At 40.3% G+C, this 19,066-nt stretch overlaps 2 protein-coding genes across 3 annotated transcripts; one reads left to right on the plus strand and one right to left on the minus strand.

Annotated features, from left to right (window-relative positions):
- The first annotated feature begins 274 nt into the window (after positions 1-274).
- On the plus strand, positions 275-11,739 carry GTPBP4 (GTP binding protein 4). Its single transcript, XM_005426734.2, has 17 exons — positions 275-349; positions 996-1,166; positions 2,354-2,457; positions 3,124-3,260; positions 3,865-3,965; positions 4,349-4,441; positions 4,939-5,130; positions 5,218-5,283; positions 5,981-6,070; positions 6,462-6,572; positions 6,830-6,907; positions 7,016-7,067; positions 7,637-7,737; positions 8,605-8,802; positions 9,746-9,811; positions 10,880-11,014; positions 11,512-11,739. The coding sequence occupies exons 1-17, from the start codon at positions 302-304 to the stop codon at positions 11,662-11,664; spliced, it is 1,896 nt and encodes a 631-aa protein (XP_005426791.1). The 5' UTR covers positions 275-301; the 3' UTR covers positions 11,665-11,739.
- Positions 11,740-13,053: 1,314 nt separating this feature from the next.
- Positions 13,054-19,060, minus strand: IDI1 (isopentenyl-diphosphate delta isomerase 1). 2 transcript variants are annotated; one of them, XM_005426735.2, is made up of 5 exons: positions 19,042-19,060; positions 17,896-18,059; positions 16,831-16,923; positions 15,392-15,522; positions 13,054-14,840 (listed from the first exon to the last, which is right to left on the minus strand). In XM_005426735.2, the coding sequence occupies exons 2-5, from the start codon at positions 18,035-18,037 to the stop codon at positions 14,523-14,525; spliced, it is 684 nt and encodes a 227-aa protein (XP_005426792.1). In that variant the 5' UTR covers positions 18,038-18,059; positions 19,042-19,060; the 3' UTR covers positions 13,054-14,522. The 2 variants fall into 2 exon arrangements, with proteins under 2 accessions (XP_005426792.1, XP_030917557.1); XM_031061697.1 differs by lacking the exon at positions 19,042-19,060 and adding an exon at positions 18,843-18,986.
- Between the last annotated feature and the right edge of the window lie 6 nt (positions 19,061-19,066).

The following is a 19,066-nucleotide window of genomic DNA, read 5'->3' on the forward strand; positions in this document are numbered from 1 at the left end:
AACAGGCTGAGGGTGTGTTTTGCCTTCTCGGACCTACGGGGCTCAGGCCGTGTCTGCCTCGAATCATCACATCAGGGAGCCATTGCCAGAACCCTGCTGGCGATCAAGTGCTTCTCTGGCAAGACTCAGATTAAACACCAAGCGCCTTCCCCACTTCCATCTTCCCTCTCCCTCTCTTCATCCCTCCCTCTCCCTCTTCCTCCCTCCCTCTCCCGGCCCGCCCGGGCCGGACGCGCGCAGCTCTCGCGAGAACGCCGGGCGCGCTCCCTTTCCGGCGCGTGGCGCGGCGGTGGTGGTGGCCATGGCGCTCTACAACTTCAAGAAGATCACGGTGGTTCCGTCTGCCAAGGTACCGCGCTCCCCCGCTCCTGCCCCGGCCCCTGCCCATGCCCTCAGTGCCCTCCGCGCCGGGGCCGTCCCTCCCGTTCCTCCCGCTCGGCGACTTCCGAGGATCGCGCTGCCCTCCTGCCCCTTCCGCGGTGCCGGCGTGGTGTCGGCCTTCGCCTCCTCCCCCTCCCGTGGGAGCCGTGGACTCGCCCAGGCTGGTGCTGCTGCGCCCGGCGGCCCGTACCATGTACAGTGTCGGGGGGGTCGTGTCAGAGAGCGTCCTGAGCAGGGATCCTGCGGTCGCGCTTCTCCCTGCGGGGGTGTTCTCCATAAAAATCCCTCCTGTTTTCCAAACCTCCCTCATACCGAAACTCATCGCAGCGTCTTGCTTCAAAATAAAGTCCTCTTCTAGTCGGAAAAAGGGGTTTTAAGCACGGTGAGAGGAGCTCCGGCAGGGCTCGGGCTGGCTGGGCCGGGGCAGCCCGCGGTCCATTTCAGTAGAAACTGGACAGGGAGTGTGCAAACTGCTCATTCCTGCCTGCCCTAAAACATACCTGTCCAACTGTGGCTGTACTTAACTCCTCAGCGTGCTCCTCGTCCAAAATAAAATTGTTGCCTTTACAAGAACTTGACATTTTGTGTAATTAATCATGTTGCCTCGATTGCAGGACTTCATAGATTTGACATTGTCAAAGACTCAGCGAAAGACCCCAACTGTCATTCACAAACATTACCAAATCCATCGGATTCGACATTTTTATATGCGAAAAGTCAAATTTACTCAGCAAAATTACCATGACAGACTCACTCAGATCTTAACAGATTTCCCGAAGTTAGATGTAAGTGTTTTCTCATTTGCTGATTTCTCTGCATAGACAATTTGGCTGATTTCAAGTAGATTTTACTGTTAGTAGTGGGCAAAACCGGTACTGCAGAAGTTGTATGTTCCTGTGAAGAACAGAAGTCTAAGTTGTGCCCGTGGATGGTCATTAAAGGCTGGATTTTACAACCTTTTAGCTGATCAGATATGTTTGCCAGAAGTTGCTTTTAAATTAAGAAAAAATGTGGGGGTTTTGAGTATGTTGTGTCTGCCTGTTTCTTCTTTGTGTGTGCATATGGAAATTCTGCTTATGTTTAATCTTCCTGAGGAAATACCAAGAAATAGAATATGTCATATTGCTTTCCATCTGCAGGAGTTAATTTGACAACATAAATGTTGTCATCAGCCCCATAAAGGGTGGGGTTAGAAACACAGTATTAACTTCCCACCACTGCAACTCTATCCATGTGCCCAGTGGGACTTTTTTGTGGGCAGTTTTCTGCTCAGACTGAAATTATTCACCTGTTAATTGTTTTTCTTGATAATTTCATATCCAGTGAGTGTTGCTCCAGAACTCCCAGAAATATCTTCTGGAGTTTTTTTTAACATGATGAAATTTCTTCAGGTAAATATATAACTAGCTAAAATAGTCTAGTTAAAAGATTTGTACCAGTGATGCCACTTCGTTGAATAGTTAAGGATTTATTTGGGCATTTAAAAAACCCTTTTTGTCTGGTCTTGTATAGAATTTAATGCAGCACTCAGAAAAGAAAAGGAATTTATAGTATTGCTGTGTTTCTGCAATAATATGAATTTCCTTTTAGACACAATTTCTGTTGGCTTCTTGCAGTTTTTTACTTTAAAAAGAGACTTCAAAGTTGTAATATTAAGTATTTTAGAAAGCAGAAGATCAACTGGAAACTCTGTATGAATAAGTCAAAGATGTGTTTGCAGAAGAAATTGAGAGCAAGTAAGATTCATACATTTAATGACCAAGCAGATTATTTTTCTTACATAAGATAGTAATGAAAATTGTTTGGCTTTTGGTGTCATTTATGTTAGTGTCATTTGCTCTCCAGTCCATTGTTGTGGAGAAAAAAAAAGAACCTACATTGAAGAAGAAATAGTCATCTTAGAGCAAGAAAATACGAGACTTAACATCAGATTCTGCTTTTAACTTAACAAAAGATTCTGCTTTTGTTTTAGGATATTCATCCTTTTTACGCGGACCTGATGAATGTCCTGTATGACAAAGACCACTACAAGCTGGCTTTGGGGCAGATCAATATTGCCAAGAACCTGATTGACAAGTAAGGGCTGTTGATTTCTCTGTTTTGCCCGTGCCTGGGGGATTGTGGCTGCCTGTGACGGCGTTCACAGGGGTCCCAGGATGAGGGAAGAGACAAGGATCTGACTCCATGTTTCAGAAGGCTTGATTTATTATTTTATGATATATATTATATTAAAACTATACTAAAAGAATAGAAGAAAGGATTTCATCAGAAGGCTAGCTAAGAATAGAAAAAGACATCTCATTTCTCTGGTTTTGCCCCTGCCTGGGGATTGTTGGCTGACCTGTGATCATCTCATTTCTCTGGTTTTGCCCCTGCCTGGGGATTGTTGGCTGACCTGTGATCATCTCATTTCTCTGGTTTTGCCCCTGCCTGGGGATTGTTGGCTGACCTGTGATCATCTCATTTCTCTGGTTTTGCCCCTGCCTGGGGATTGTTGGCTGACCTGTGATCATCTCATTTCTCTGGTTTTGCCCCTGCCTGGGGATTGTTGGCTGACCTGTGATCATCTCATTTCTCTGGTTTTGCCCCTGCCTGGGGATTGTTGGCTGACCTGTGATCATCTCATTTCTCTGGTTTTGCCCCTGCCTGGGGATTGTTGGCTGACCTGTGATCATCTCATTTCTCTGGTTTTGCCCTGCCTGGGGGATTGTGGCTGACAATCTGTGCTCCCTATGCCCGCAGTGTGGCCAAGGACTACGTGCGGCTGATGAAGTACGGGGACTCCCTGTACCGGTGCAAGCAGCTCAAACGGGCCGCCCTGGGCCGCATGTGCACCATCATCAAGAGACAGAAACAGAGCCTGGAATATTTGGAGCAAGGTTGGTGTTACATATGGGCTGAAAAAAGGCACCTGAATTGGGTAGAAAGTTTATTAGGCTTAGTAGAAGAATGCGTTTGGTACAGGTTACAGATCCAGGAAACACAGGAATGGTTTTAAAATCCCCAAATACTTAGTGTTTATTTTTCAACAAAATAGTTTCTTCTTTGAATATTTATTAAATTTTATGGTATTACTAACAGTGGTAAAACCTTTTCTTTGTTTAAAGAAAAAAGCAGGCATGCTTTTACTTACCATTCTTTTCACTAACATGTTGCTAAAGATTTTGCAGACATTACTCCTTTCTTCAGACTTATCAGTCCTTCAGGACTAATAAGGACTGCCTGATTCCTTCAGGACTGCCTGACTCTTGAGTCATTCTAGCTATAAGAAAGTGGTCTTCATTTCTTAAATATTTATTAAATTTTATTTTTGTCATATGTAGATACTTGTGAAGTCTGCAAATTATTACATACTTTCATAAATGATCATATATCAGAAATGTTACTAATTTTTATGTAAACAATTCAACATATGTGTAGTTATTGCATCTCAATAAAACTTAAATTATCAGAGATACTTCAAAAATCTTTTTCACATTTCAGTGCGACAACATTTGTCTCGTTTGCCAACCATTGATCCCAATACACGAACTCTTCTGCTGTGTGGCTACCCAAATGTTGGGAAGTCCAGCTTTATAAATAAGGTATGTGAGTGTTTTTTCCATAGATAATATTGAGATACAGTTTAATTAAAATAAGGTAACTTTTAAACAATTTGATATAGTTGTGGGAGTGTCCGATGTGAGCAGTAGCAAGTTCAGATGTGTGAGTAGAGGTTGAATGAAATTCCTGGAGGAATAAATGGAAAGTTTTGATAGATTTCACTCTTAAAAATCCTTATCTTTTCCAAAGTAGCATCCCATTAGCATATTCTCTGATAGACAAATACTTGCAGAGAAGCTAGAATAACCAGTTTGTAGCTCTTTTTTTTTACCCTGTAGCAAAGGCAGTGCATTGTAATTAAAGTATACTGCTTTCAACTTCAGGAATTTTTAAATAAATGTGTGTGACTAAATCTTGTTTTAAGGTTACAAGAGCAGATGTAGAAGTGCAGCCTTATGCCTTTACCACGAAATCTCTCTTTGTGGGACATATGGATTATAAGTATCTACGTTGGCAGGTAAGAACTGTTACTATTTTGCAGTTTCTTGAAAGAGTGAGCTGGTTATAGCCTGATTTGCCTTTTTGCCATAGGAGCTACATTTTTGTGTCTTGATGAGACATGCTGTGTCTGACAGCTGCTGTGCAAGGTGCAGTGTGCCAAGTGAGAGCAGCAGTCAAAACCTGTTCTAAAAATGTACATGCATGGGTCTGTGTTCAGTTGGAGGGAAGATGGGAAATGGAACTATTGACTAAAGCCAGATCACTTTTTATCACTCTCAAATTCTGGGCTGGGTAGGGGCAGCATTTTCCCTTCCTCTGCAATACTTGGAGTGTTGGTTATGAAACCTCTTTCTTCTTCCATTTCTACATTCTCAGTTTGGCAGAGCTCGCAGTTCTATTTGTGACTGAAAGGAAAAATTGTCGCTGTCTTTAAAAGACAATATAGATGAACAATCAAACACATGTTCTGCAATAGCTGATCAGTAACACCTGGGTGAATGATGTTAATTTTAGGTAGTAGACACTCCTGGTATTTTGGATCACCCCCTGGAGGACAGGAACACCATTGAGATGCAGGCTATCACTGCCCTGGCACATCTGCGCGCTGCTGTGCTCTACGTCATGGATGTGTCTGAGCAGTGTGGGCACAGCCTGGAGGAGCAGGTGGAGCTCTTCAGAAATATTAAGCCATTGTTTGCTAACAAGGTGAGTTTTGTTCACATTATTAACAAACCCCAGGGGTTTATAACATGGTAACTTGAATTAAGATTTTTTTTTTTGCCTTTTTATCAGCCACTTATAATCGTTGCAAACAAATGCGATGTGAAGAGGATTTCAGAACTTCCTGAAGAGAGCCAGGTTAGGATACTTCTCTCCCCTCTTTGTCTTCTGATGTGTACAAAAATACTGCGTGTGCATTGTGGATGGTTATAATTTTTATTGGGCAAAATCTTTTGCATGATCATTCCTCTATTGAGCTGCTCTAATTGTGCAGTGGGAGGTAGCTTTGTAGGTCTCAACCCCATCTTTCTTTGGTACTGTCTAATGTAGTCCTTGCCTGAATATTGTAAATGCCAAACAGAAGGCAGGTTCTTAATGGTTTCAGAAATCTCTGATGGTGTGAGAACTTGCAGTTACTACCTTAGTTGGAAGTTAGCTGATAGCTTTACTCAATAATCCTTTCAGTGACAGTTAGCACAATGAGCACTAGACTCAGAGGTCTTGCTGAACAGTTGCAATAAAAGGTCCTACAGGCTTAATTCAATTGTATCTACAGGCTAAAGCACATAAAACTTGTGTCTCACTCTTTTTTCTTTTTCCCTTATGGGTCATTTTTTATGGGCCTTTTAAAAAGTAGTTACTTGCTTATAAAATGAGAAAGAGATTAAATAGAACTATAATTGTAAACTTCCTGTCATTTTTTAGAAACACCTTCTAATAAAATAGTAATGCATTGTATGTATTGAAATTGGATTAAGATTTCTCTTCTTTATGTATTGTGGAATGTTAAGAAATGCACAGGATGTCATTATTTGGGTTAATTTTTCAATTTTAGAAAATATTTGAAGCTTTTGAAGCAGAAGGATTTTCTGTAATAGAGACAAGTACGCTAACTGAAGAGGGTGTAATCCAAGTTAAAACGGAGGTAGGTGCATTCTCTTGGTTTCATCCCAAATGAACAGCTAACATCTTGCTTCACTGTATGAGTTTAATCTCAGGTAGACTGCATTGTAGTGATAAACTTCAAAAATGTTTTCCTTGTTGTGCTTCAGTGAGCTTGGGTGAAAATGGAAAATAATGTTGTAATAATTTTTTTTAATTGTGATTTTTTTCTGAGTCCTATTAAAAATACATATCTGCATCTTCCCAGGATGCTTTTAATATAAAATAATTTGATGCTTTCTTGAGAGTTAAAGGTATAAGACAAAAAGAGAATAAGATGTGAAGCCAGATGCTTGGGATTGAATGCCTGCAGTGTCATTTGCTTTGTCTAAAAGGCTTTGTTCCTCACCTTACCTTGCCATGTGCCATTTCAGGCCTGTGACAGACTGTTGGCCCATCGTGTTGATACTAAAATGAAAGGAAACAAAGTGAATGAAGTACTGAATAGATTACACTTGGCCATGCCAAACAAAAGAGATAACAAGGTAGGCTACATGTTTACACTATTTAATGTGTTTCCCAGTATTTCTTAAGTAAGATAAGAATTCTGTCATTGTTAATCTGCAAACAGATTCATATGATGAAGTTTTCTAATTTATTATCTGTAGGTGTCTTTCCTGCTGGGAGCTTGGGATTTTGTATTCTTCAGAAATATTTTACAGTGCAGCTGTTGATTTATAGCAGTGTAAAAAAATTGATGTGAACTTCTTTTCCTTTTGTTTTTGGGATGGATTTATTCCAGGAGCGGCTGCCTTTTATACCTGAAGGAGTAGTAGCTCGTAAGAAACGCATGGAAGTAGACACTCCCAAGAGGAAATTGGTAAGTGACATCTCTACATCAGGAAATCAGCAGCTGGATTTTAAATTTGCTGTGTTAGTCCATTGCTTCTAAATTAGATGGTACCTAAAGCCATGTATGTCTTTGCAGGAGAGAGATATTGAACTAGAAATGGGAGATGATTATATTTTGGATCTGCAGAGTAAGTATTAGATAAGAATTGATATCACCATTATTATTACTAAACGGTAAAGTGTGGCTATTTCAGCCTTAAGGGGGAATACCTAAACCTGATTCCTTTCAACTAATTCCCAGTGGCACCATTTCATTGCATACTATCCTAACTGGAGAGCTTTACTGATGTGTTTTGTGATGTTACTCAGTTGTTTCCCATTTTGGGGTCACAGACATGAAACAATTGCTCTGATGATTCAAGTGATTTTTTCTTTCCATTCTGTATTATAGTACTTCATTAATTTCTGATGCTCTCTTTGTTAAGAAAGTATCAGTATGAGAGAGAACTGTGTGTATTGTGTTTCAGCTGGGGTTTTGTTGCTTGGCATGTCTTGGGACAGTGGATCATGCCATAACTGAGCAATCTTTGGCAGTAGGGGGGAAATCAGAAATATTTGTGAATGTAACAGGGGTGCTGCCAAATTCTTAGGGGTAGGGCACTTCTTCTGTGTGTGTGTTCTGAGTGTTGTTTTTTGTAATGGAATATTCTTTGAAATTAATTTTTGTCTCTTTTTCAACTTTTGTTGTATTTTTAAGAATACTGGGACTTAATGAATTCATCTGAGAAATATGATAAGATTCCAGAGATATGGGAAGGCCATAATATACTTGACTACATTGATCCTGATATAATGAGAGTGAGTTTTCCATGTTTTACTTTACACTTTTCTTTCCTCTTTATCTCTTATTTTTTTAATGTCAATTACCATTTGTAGATTAAAAACAATGTATCATGAGAACCTGTTGTTTTTTGCATTGTCTGCACTTGTCATGGGAAAATATACTAGTTTTTGAATGATAAAGGACAGAATTTCAGAAGAATGGAAAATTGCTTCACCTTGTCAGAAGGATGGTGATATTATCTGTTCCATTCTAAAATATGAGTTTTGCACTAGAAGTTATATTTCTTTGTTCTTTGACTACAGCTACAGGAATGTAGCTATCAAACTTTATGTATTTTTAATAATATGAAATTCATCCATCAGATTTATGTCTATGGAGGAAATGGATGGAATGCTCAATTTGTAACATTTTTATTTAATAACAATCACTCTTTGGATTTCCTGCTGGTTGTTAAGGAGGAGTGGTGAGTGCAGCCCATGGAGCCTGCCAGTTATGCAGTTGGGTTCCTATGAATTGCTTGTGTCCTGGACTCATGTTGAATGTCAGAAGAGAAGGGTTTTTTCAGTCTGTTTCTGTTTGCAGAAATGGCACAGCAAGCACAGCTCACAGGACAGTACAGCTGCTTTCACACCCTGGGCAGCTTTGGGCAGCTACACAACTTTAGCCAAGTGTTGATGTGGAGTGATGGAGTTAGTCTGCACAGCAGTGTGTCCATGGGTTCACAGTAATCTCTATCACAACCCATTTGTGTGGTTATCAGGCAATGTAGTTCCTTTTTTCAAGGGCCTATGTGCTGTCATGGCCCAGGACCATGTACAAATGTGATGTTGGGAATTGTAAGTCAAGGATCTGATCTCCATTTTACCTCTTCAAAATCTAAGAAACTGGAAGAATTGGAGAAAGAAGAAGAGCTGAGAGAAGCTGCTGGAGAATATGACAGTGAACCAGAAAGTGAAGATGAAGAAATGATGGAAATCAGACAATTGGCAAGGAAGATCCGAGAAAAGAAGAAACTGAAAATCCTGCAGTCAAAGGAAAAAGATGTTCATGGTCCAAGGATGCCTAGAACAGCTAAAAAGGTGAGTGTAGAACATGTTCTGTAAAAATATGTTCTGTAAAAAAATCTTGCTGCTATGTAACAGCATCATGAAAGCATGTATCACTGTCAGGTAGTGGAACTGGTGGCTTTTGCTCATACTTGGCCCTTTCACTGCTTGCTTCCTACTGTTCTCCCAGGAGTTCTGGTCACTGCTTAGCTAAGGAGGGATAGTAATCCTTTTTTTTTTGTGTCACACAAGTGAGTCTTGTGTAAAACTCCATATGTATTGCAGAAGAGGTTTTTAATAATAGGATTCAGTTTGTTTAACTGGGTCGTTTCATTGTATATTGTCTGTTTGCTTAAAATTCAAAGAGTTATAAGAATTAGGTCATTACTTAAAATCACAATCATGTAAAATTTGTTCTGGAAAAGATGATGTGTCTTTTTGGTAGCCAGGTATTGCTCTGTCTGATGGCAGAGTCTCTTCTGACCAGTCCAGGACAATTGCAAAGTAATAAACTGATTACTAGACATTTTTTAGAAAATGAATCTAGCTGCTGTTGCCCCCAAGATCTCTTACCTTCTCCAGAGTGTGTGTCTTTTGGGAGAAAAGGAAACATTTTTGACCAAACTACCTCTCCTTGTCAGCTTCCCCCCAAAAAGGCAAACTAATTATACGATCTTTAGGAAATGTTGGGCCATTGGAGTCCTGTGAAGCAGAACTTATGGGTGCAAAAAATTAAATGTGAAGGTAGGATGTCAATGACCTGTGTGTGGATGTGATAAAGCCAGAAATATATAGTGAATATAATGGACTTCTGGTTGGTATATTGAGACAAAAAGTAAGGTGGAAGGATTTATTTATTTATTTATTTATTTATTTATTTATTTATTTACTTACTTACTTACTTACTTACTTACTTACTTACTTACTTACTTACTTACTTACTTACTTACTTACTTACTTAACTGTGTTTTTACAGGTCCAGAGGAAGGTGTTAGAGAAAGAAATGACTGATCTTGGACTTGACATGACCAATAAAGATGATGTAAGTTTTTGCTTATTGAACATAATATTTGTTTAAAAGAGACTTAGATTTCTTTGAGCACAGTTGAAATGCTTTTTAAAGTTGGCACAAGAGAGAGGTGGGGTCTGTTAAGGATGAATTAGGAACTGCAGATGAGGCAGATGGAATTTTTTGAGTAATGTGATCAAAACAGGTTGTATAAGCTGAAAAACTAACTTATCAAGAATGTGCGCTGCTTTCTTGGAATTTGTGTAGGATTCAAGAACAGGCTTAGCTAAGCATACTTCTTCATTTTCAAGTCTGCTTTGTTGGAGGAGACTCTACTATGTCAGAAATAGTAATTGCAACAGATCAGGCCTATCTTTTTATAGTTCATTAATTCCATGAGCTGTAATTGAAGTTTTTGAGGGCAGCTGGCATCTTCAAATGTAAGGCAGATAAAGTATTTCATCAGAGACTGGCCTCCAGGAGACATTTTAACGGAAATTATAAAACCCCAAAACATTTTGTATGGCAAATCCAGCAGTATTACAGCTCCCTGGATCTTGAGATCTCTAATTCTTTAGCTAAACAAGGAGTTAGGAAACAAGAACTATCAACATTACACATGTGAAGCAAGCATTTATGGTTCGCAGAGCTGCCATGCCATGTTGATGTAGGAGCAATGTAGAAATGTAATACTTATGCTATACATAATCAGTCTTTATGTCTGAAATTATTTAGGGCTTTGCCCAGTGCACAGGACATTAATCAGGGTAGGCTTCATCATTGCTATTTTGCTGTCGCAAGATTGCTTAAGTAATGCTAGCCATTAATTTGTATTTTTCTATTGATTAGTTATGAGTGTACTCCACCCAAAGAAAAAAGCCAGTTAGTAATTGTGGAGGAAAAAAGCTAATAATCACTGAAATTTGAATGTTCCTGTAGGACAGAGAGACAGAGACCAATATCTCTCAAGATCTTTACGTTACTATGGAGTAACCAATATAATCTATCACAGCAATCCACTTCCTGTTTTTCCTATGACTCTGATCAGAAATGAGCTGATTGTTTCTGGCTTTAAGGGTTAGATGATGTTTTCAATTTCAGGCCCATTACGTGAGGAGGTCACGCAGCACCACGAGGAAGCGCAAGCGCGATGAGTCCGAAACGCCCAGGTCGGTGTCGCGCAGCCGCAGCTGCTCTCGCACGCCACGGGATGTGTCTGGCCTCCGGGATGAAAAGGTTTGTTATTTACCTGTATTCACCTGCTTGGCAGCTCAACCAGCATGATTGTACCTGGAGCAGCTCCTGGGAAACTCCACAGTAGGCTGGTTATGTTTGTCCAGAGTCTGTGCTTGGTCTCCCTGCAGCTTGATCGTCTTTTCACTTGGACTCTGCTTCTCTACTTCCTTCTTACAAATAATATGTAATAATACACACCAAGAATGGACATTTTAATTCTTTAGTCTCTAAATGCAAATCTGAAGGAGGAATTCTTCAAACTGTGGAGTTCCTCCTTTAGTAAGTGAGGAATTCCAGGCACAGCATGATCCTGTGTTAGTGCACTGGAAAGTTTTGCTACGGAGGTATCACTTTGATGGTGATGCTGCTTTAGAGTTGGTGTTAATGTTCTTGATAAAACCACCCAGCTTAGTGGGTTTTCTTTAAGGTAAAGCTTGTTACCTGAGTTACTGAGGAAGTTACTCTGCATGTTTGTTTGTTTGTTTGTTTTTAAATAGATGGTGAAGAAGGTCAAGATCATGGCAAAGAAAGCTCAAAAGAAAATGAATCGCCTGGGCAGGAAAGGAGAGGCAGACAGGCACATATTCAACTTGAAGCCAAGACATCTGCTAGCTGGGAAGAGAAAATCTGGCAAAACACAGAGAAGATAAGCAGTCTTCTGAATCAAGATTAAAAACTAATCAAAAAATCCAATTTAAAATCAAAATTAAATTTATTAAAACTAATTTCTAGTCCTGTCATCTTTTTTGGTAATACTTGGTGTTTAAGTGTGTGGTTTATGTTAGTGGTTAAGATACTTCAGGTTCAGTATTTTGATATCTTGATGTTGTAATTCCAAGAAATACCATGAGAGAAATTTGCCAATTCTAGTGGCAGAAACCATTTATAAACAGATATAAAAAATAATTTCTTCCATATTCTTATTCCTGAGTTTCATGTATCAGTGAAGTATTTGTATTTCTATACAAACCTAATTTAAAATGAGGTTAAGTCTAGAAATGTGAACACTTTGTTGAACTACCATTAATAAAAAAAGCCTGGGTTCAGTAAGGTTTGGATTGCTGCATGCAGGTACTCCTTTGTGATGAGTTTATGTTGCTGGTGAAGGCTGAAAAAGGTGGGGAAGTAACAGGAAAGCATCAAGAACAACAAAGTTTGTGTTTGTGCACTGAAGCACAGGAGCAATGCTGCTGCTTCACTGAGATACAGGGTGACTGGAGGAGAAACTGCAGTTCTAGTACTGACCTGCCACCTGTAATGGGAAGGTTACATGCTACAACCTTGCATATTTCAGATTAATATTAATATTTCAGATACGTAGAGAATGAGGATCAGACTGAAATTTTGTGCCAAGCACATGCTACTGTCATCCTTGGCTTAGCAAGTCATTTTCTCTTCAGGACCTGATAGACAAAATTCTGTATCTGCTCAAGGCAAAATATATTGTCAAATGTGAAATATTTTCTTTTTGTCCCTACCTGGTCAATGATTACATAGAGGTTTGTAAAATTATGCATGATAAATGTGTTGCTTGAACAGTACATTTCAAATCCGTGTTAAAAATTAACACATGCCCCCAAAAAAAGAAGGGGGAAGAAGCCTCAAATCACTACTTTTTGAAATACAGCCAGTGACTGTTCAGATGTCAGCTTTTGTAGCATGTGTAAATTGATAGAGCTTCTCTCATCTACTTTGTGTAATAAATTCAGAATTAAAGCATACTGTAAAGCTGCAAAGAAGACCAATGCCAAGAAAGACTGAGGGACTTTGAGGAACTGTGTTAAGCAAAACTTTTCTTTCAGCTTTTGTATGCACAGGGCTTCTACTTCAGGATCTGTGTTTTGCCAACTTTTGCTGAAATAGAAATAGAAAAGCTGAAATAGAAAAACGAAACTTTTTTCCATAGATCTGTGCCCTGCTGCCCTGCCCACATCATGCTGCTTCAGTGGTGTTTAATGGGCAGGGTGCTGCTTAGAGTGTGGCAATAAGATTATTCTCCATGTTGCTTCACATCTGGAAAGAAAACAGCAGTCCAAGGGTTTAGGCAAGGTGTTTTAATTATAAAGTTAGATTTAAAAAGTATTTGAGAACTTCTCCAATGCCTACAGCTGGGTGTCATAGCTGATTGCCCTGAATTCAAGAGAGCTGCTACATCACATCACTGTTCCCTCACCTGATATTATTTGCTTTGAAACTGCATCAGTTCTGGCCAATACACAACAAACTTGTCTCTAAAATTTTGAACCACTTTGGTACATGGAAGCTTCAGTGCTGCAGTCAGAACAGGGATGAGAAAGAGAAACCTTGAGATGAGAAATTTTCCTTTTGACCACAAAAAAAGTTAATTTTAGCCCAAATCCAGACACAGAATCATTACAACCATGTTTACTTTTAATGATAAGTTGGATGACATCCTATTTCATCAGGCTCTGGGAGAACTTAAAAACTAGTTTGAGTAGTGTGCTAACAGAAGAAATCACACTTTTTTGAGGACCCTCCGTCCCCCCCAGTCTACCATTAAAGTACCATTGGGTATTTGTCTTACTGAAAAAGCCTCCTAAGTTACTAGCAATTGATTAACTACAAGATCAAAAAGGATTAGCTCTGGTACTCTTACAATTTCTAATTAACTGACATCAAGACCCAGTGTAAGCCCACAAATTGTAAGTCTTGAATTGTGGGGTTCAGGTGGTTTGAGTTGTCTGGGAATGACTATTCCAGGAAAAGAAAATCCCTTGTATCAAGATGCCTTGTTTTCTGCAAAATAGAGAAGAGCACATCCTGTCTCTAAAGACAGGCTACTGACAGTAGACAGGTACCACTTACATTTGCTGTAATTAACATTTTTTTTTTAATTTGAGATGTTCAGTACTCAACCATCAACTAAATAGAAAAACCTGGTGGGGGAAAAAGCCCCAAACAGTGTTTATTATCTAAAGCTTTAACACATCTGTCAGCACTTCAAAGTCAAAGTTACTCCACACAGGCAATCCAATTACTTAAGCTTTTATGAGTTTGGTTAATTGTAGAGTACAGTAGCTGAAGAGATTTGCTTTCTGCAATTAAAAATAATCCTGATTACTTTGAATTGCTTTTTTCTTTTGGCAGTTGGTCTCAACATCACAGCAGAGCCTACAGTCATGTGCAGTCATTTAATGTGTGGTTGAGTTCAATGGGAACACCCCAGCCCTCCTCTCTGAGCTGGGCAGGAAGTGCCTGGCTCCCTCCCAGGTGTGCAGGGCACACACGGGCTGAGGATCTTTCACCAGGCAATGGAGGAGGAAGAACCCAGGGGTCCCATTTTACATGAGATCTTAACAGGCCCAAGAGAACCAAGGATGAGGGGGAAGAGGTGACAAAGACAGAAGAAAAAACATTGGCTATGACAACATCTGTATAAATTACACATGCTCCATGTGGAGCAATTCTCTGCACATACATCATGATTTATCAGTGTTAATGAGAGAACACATCACTGCTAGCCTTCAGCACCTTTTATCCCAGCTATTCACATTCGGTGTATTTTTTCATGTTCAACAAATTTGTTCAAGTTATTCAAGTTATCCCACCACTTAAAAAGAAAGGTCTCTGCTATCAGCTTGAACCATGGAGTAATCTTGACTTCATTCCTGGCAGCTTTGTCCAGGAGCTGTTTCAGTTCTTTCTGTGTCACGTAGCAGTAGCTTTGGATCTCGTTGGGGTCAGGATTCAGTGTCACATCCTTCTGCACAAATAAGATATAGTCTATCTCATGTTCTCCCCAGATGCCATCAGACTTGGCCTTGTAGTGAATTCGAGTCAGGTAGGAGATGTCTTCTGGAGGTACCTACAGAAAAACGCTCGTCAGAAGTGCTGCCAGACCAGGAGAACTGCACTGCTGGGCATTGCAGTACAATTTATCAGCTATTATCCTCTTCCTTAGAAATTATTTGTTCCCAAGTGTACAACTGCAATGCACTTTTCCACAAAGAATTACTAGAAAAAAAAAAACTTAAAACAGTTTGATAGCATGAATTGCACAGCATTTCTCTAGTCAGACTCACCCTGTAATGCTGGGAGTGTATTTCTCTTATATGGTATGTTTTAAATAATGTTTACTAGACTTTACTGCACACTCACTGAGCACTGATGAACACAAACACTTGCACATACCCCTCATCCCCAAGGAAAAGAGTTGACAATCACCTGAAGGCAAGGTCAGAACCATGTACTGACAGACCAAGTGTAACCCTGCCCTCCAGGGATCTCTGGAAATTCACTCAGTTCTCTGCATCTCCAAAGTTCATTTTTAGGTTTGAGGCTGACTCTGCCTGCCAGACACAGTCTGTGAGCTGGCAAATGCTGCCAAGAATTCCTGTTTCTCTCTCCTTTCTTTACCTGCTCCATGGGAATTCCCAGCTCTGCTTTCAGCCGTCTCTGTGCTGCTCTCCGAACACCAATGGCATCATTTTCTTCCAGTTCTTGTGGATGGCTCAGAGGGTGACTGCAACAAGTGTTGGTAAAACAATCTGCAACAAGTTCAATCAGTTCAGTTTTGATACATATAAGGCCCTGGGAAAAAACCCAAAAACCCACAACACCAAAATCCCCCAAAGACAAAGACCAGTTATTCAACACATCCCAGCTTCATTTCTCTTTTGCAGACAAGGGTCACAGAAAGAGGATATTGACACCTCTTATTTTCCTTTACATATTTTGCACTGGGATTTGCCTCTGCCAAGCACTACTTTGCAGGCTACTGTTTGATACACATGAGGACAGGCATTCTTATCCCCAACCCATCTACTTAGAGAGCCAGTCTGTAAAGACCTTGTTTATCTCTCAAATGCTAATTAAAATTACTTCTGGGAGTTCATATTTTACAGAATAATGAAAATATTCCCAGAGCTTCAAGAACAGCTGGCAGTAAGTAGAATTAAATACAAAGTTTATATCTGTGTTTAAAGGACAAACAATCTATACTCTGTTTTTAATTTTTTCCTTCTCTGCTAACCAGTCAAAATGCCCAAACATGGTTTGTAGATATTGTAACGCTATTTTAGATGCTTTTGAGCTTGACTTTTATAGACAAAATGTTGAAACAAGATCTAAAGTAAAGATTCCCTTGGAAAAAAGAAAAAGGTCTTCCTTCCTCAAGTTGGAAACACTTGATTTTGTTTTCCACTGAAAATTCTGCAACAGACAGCTTCATGCTCCCTCCAGCACGCCTCATGTAAGCTGTTTCTATTTTATTTCCCTCCTTATTTTTACGCCTATTTGCATTTGACAGTTCAGGAGTGTTCAAAGTCATGCACTGCATGGTTTGGCCACACTTTTGCCTCACTTCTGGCAGAGTTAAACAAGTGTTTGTTAAGACAATCCAGACAAAGGTCCACAGGTGTCCCAGGCACCATGGCTCTGCTGCACATCAGCTTTTACCAGTGCACTGGGACACTCTCCACAGACACCAGAGCCATTTCTTCAACTCCAATAAATGTCTTGCAGCAGAAGGGGTAAACACCACACCCTCTGCCCTTGCACCAACAGGACCAAACATGGCAGGGACAACCATTTCCCAAGAATATATATAACAATACACAAGCATTCCCCTTATCTTACTTCACCCACAAGGTAATTTGAACTCTCAAAAGTATTGGAAGAATGTCCTCTCCAAAGTAGAAAATTCTAAAACCTCAGAATGAGTTCACTGCAGGATTGGATTGATGTATTTTTTTAAAGTATTGATCAAAAAAAAATACAGGATTGGATTGATGTATTTTTTAAAGTATTGATCCAAAAAAAAACCATTTATATAAATACAGTGTTTCAGTACTAACCTGGAAATGTAATTTTTGCATTTGACCTCTGTTGCAGCAGCAGTTTATTTTCTGTATTAAATAAGAAAACACTGAAAGCTCGGTGCAGTAAACCTAAAAATTAAAAAAAAAAAACAAACAAACAACAAAACTGAGATATTATATGCAAGAGAAAAAAAACATATGAAGACAGTTAAGGGCTTATAATGGCCTCATTTTTACATAATCCAATTTTAAATTAATATATGTTAAAAAACAGGGATTTGATCAATAATTCAAGAGCTATTATTCAGGTTTCTAAGTCAGCTTATGCAAAACATGAAATTAGAAGAGTTCCTAGAACAAAAATGCAACAGAGGAGTTCTTCTAAACTCAGTCAGTTTACCATTCTCAATGTGCATATTTGGGCAAGCTTCCAAGGAGAGCTTGGCACCCATAAATTTACAATCAAAAAGAAATGACTCAAAAATTCTTAAAAAACTGAATTTCAAGACCCTTCGAGAATTGCAAAAGCAGAACAAAAACAGGCTCCAATAAAAACAGTATAATTGCTGTTTTCTTCAGGAAGATGCTTTCCCTAAGTACAAAGAAAGAGGTCACACACTACCATGAGAGACTGTTGAATCTGACCAACCCAAAATCAGTTAAACCCCTTCCTATTAGCAGGGTTTGAAGAAGAACTCTGGGTGAACTACTTTAAAATGAAATCCTTTTCTACCTGAAAAGAACTCAGCAAAGAAGCAAACAGCATTCTTTCGGAAAAGCTACACAGAACTAGGTATACATAACAGGCAAAATACTACTTTATCTTCCAAATGTGAATTAAAAATATTTATCAAGCTTCTATAGGCAATCACACATTTCTCTCCTTTACAAATGCCTCTAATTGAGTGTTCCTCCATTCTGCAGAATTTTAACATTAAATATTTTATGCTGAGGAGGAGGGGCCTAAGGGGAGGTACTTGCTCTGGTTTGATCCAACACTCACTTGATCACCTGAGATCAAGGCTGTAATTTTATTATGACTATGCTTCTGAAAATATTTAATCAACTTAATGGTTCAATTAGGACATAAGCAAGCCATACCTTTGTCAATGTTTTCATTCAAGTGACAGTTTTTCTTGGTCTCTGCTCCAATCTTATTGTCATTTTCATCGATAAGGATGCACATCTCTGCCAAGAGCTGCACCTGCTGCTCATCCAGGTGATCTGTGTTTACTTCAGGCATCCTGACAGTAGCACACGTTCTACTGAAGACAGAAAATGAAGAGTCATTCACTAAAATACAACATCCATAAGGTTCTGGGCAGAGTGGGAGAAATAACCTAATGGCTTGTTTCTCTGACATGGTGTACATTGCATACCAATTTTATTCTGAGAGGGTTTATATGCTTTTAACTTCTTGAAATTTCTTATCCACAATACAAACCACATAGCAACACTTTGCAGGTGCTTGAAACATTTTTATTTCTCAGGAAAGCCTTGCAGCAGCTGCTGCAGGACAGCCATGCTGAGCATAACATTTTTATGGGCTGTCAGTGGCAGGAATTCCAGTTCCAAAGTTCAAGCTGTGCACCAGCTGCTTTATAACGCCAGGCATCCTGTGCACGAGGATTTCTCCTCTCCACAGTCTTTAAAGGCTGGGGAACAGGGTTCCAACCCCAGGCACCTGCAAAGCAACGCCTGCCCTGCCCGAGCCTCTGCTGCTCCCGGCAGCCCCGAGAATCCCAGAGCGGGTCAGGCTGGAAGGAACCACAGGGGCCACCTGGGACCTCCCTGCTCTGCCTGGCTCATCCCGGAGCACACGGATTGCATTCAGCTCTGGAGCATCCCCGGGGCAGGGGCTCACACCGACCCCTGTTCCACTGCACCTACACGGGAAAGGAATTCCTTCCTCACGCTCAGGTGCGAACTCCTGTGCATCTGCCCCTTGCCTTACTGCTCAGCAATGAGGACTATCCCCTTGGCACCCTCCCACGGGTATTTATAGATATTAACGATGCCTGCGCTGCTCTCCTCAAGGCTGAACAGACCCAGCTCCCTCAGCCAGGAGATGCGCCCGTCCCTTCATGGCCTTCGCTGCCTTCCGACAGACCCCCTCCGGGAGCTCCACGTCTCTCGGGTACGGAGGAGTCCAGACCCGGACACAGAGTTCTGGACGCTCCTCGGCACAGGGCTGAGGGCAGGGTGCCGCCCTGGGCCCGCCCGGCAGCTCTCCCGTGCCCCGCTCACCTCGCAGTCCGCGCGCTCGGCCCCC

This window comes from Geospiza fortis, unplaced genomic scaffold, assembly GCF_000277835.1.
Source record: "Geospiza fortis unplaced genomic scaffold, GeoFor_1.0 scaffold270, whole genome shotgun sequence".
In the NCBI taxonomy this organism is placed as follows: domain Eukaryota; kingdom Metazoa; phylum Chordata; class Aves; order Passeriformes; family Thraupidae; genus Geospiza; species Geospiza fortis.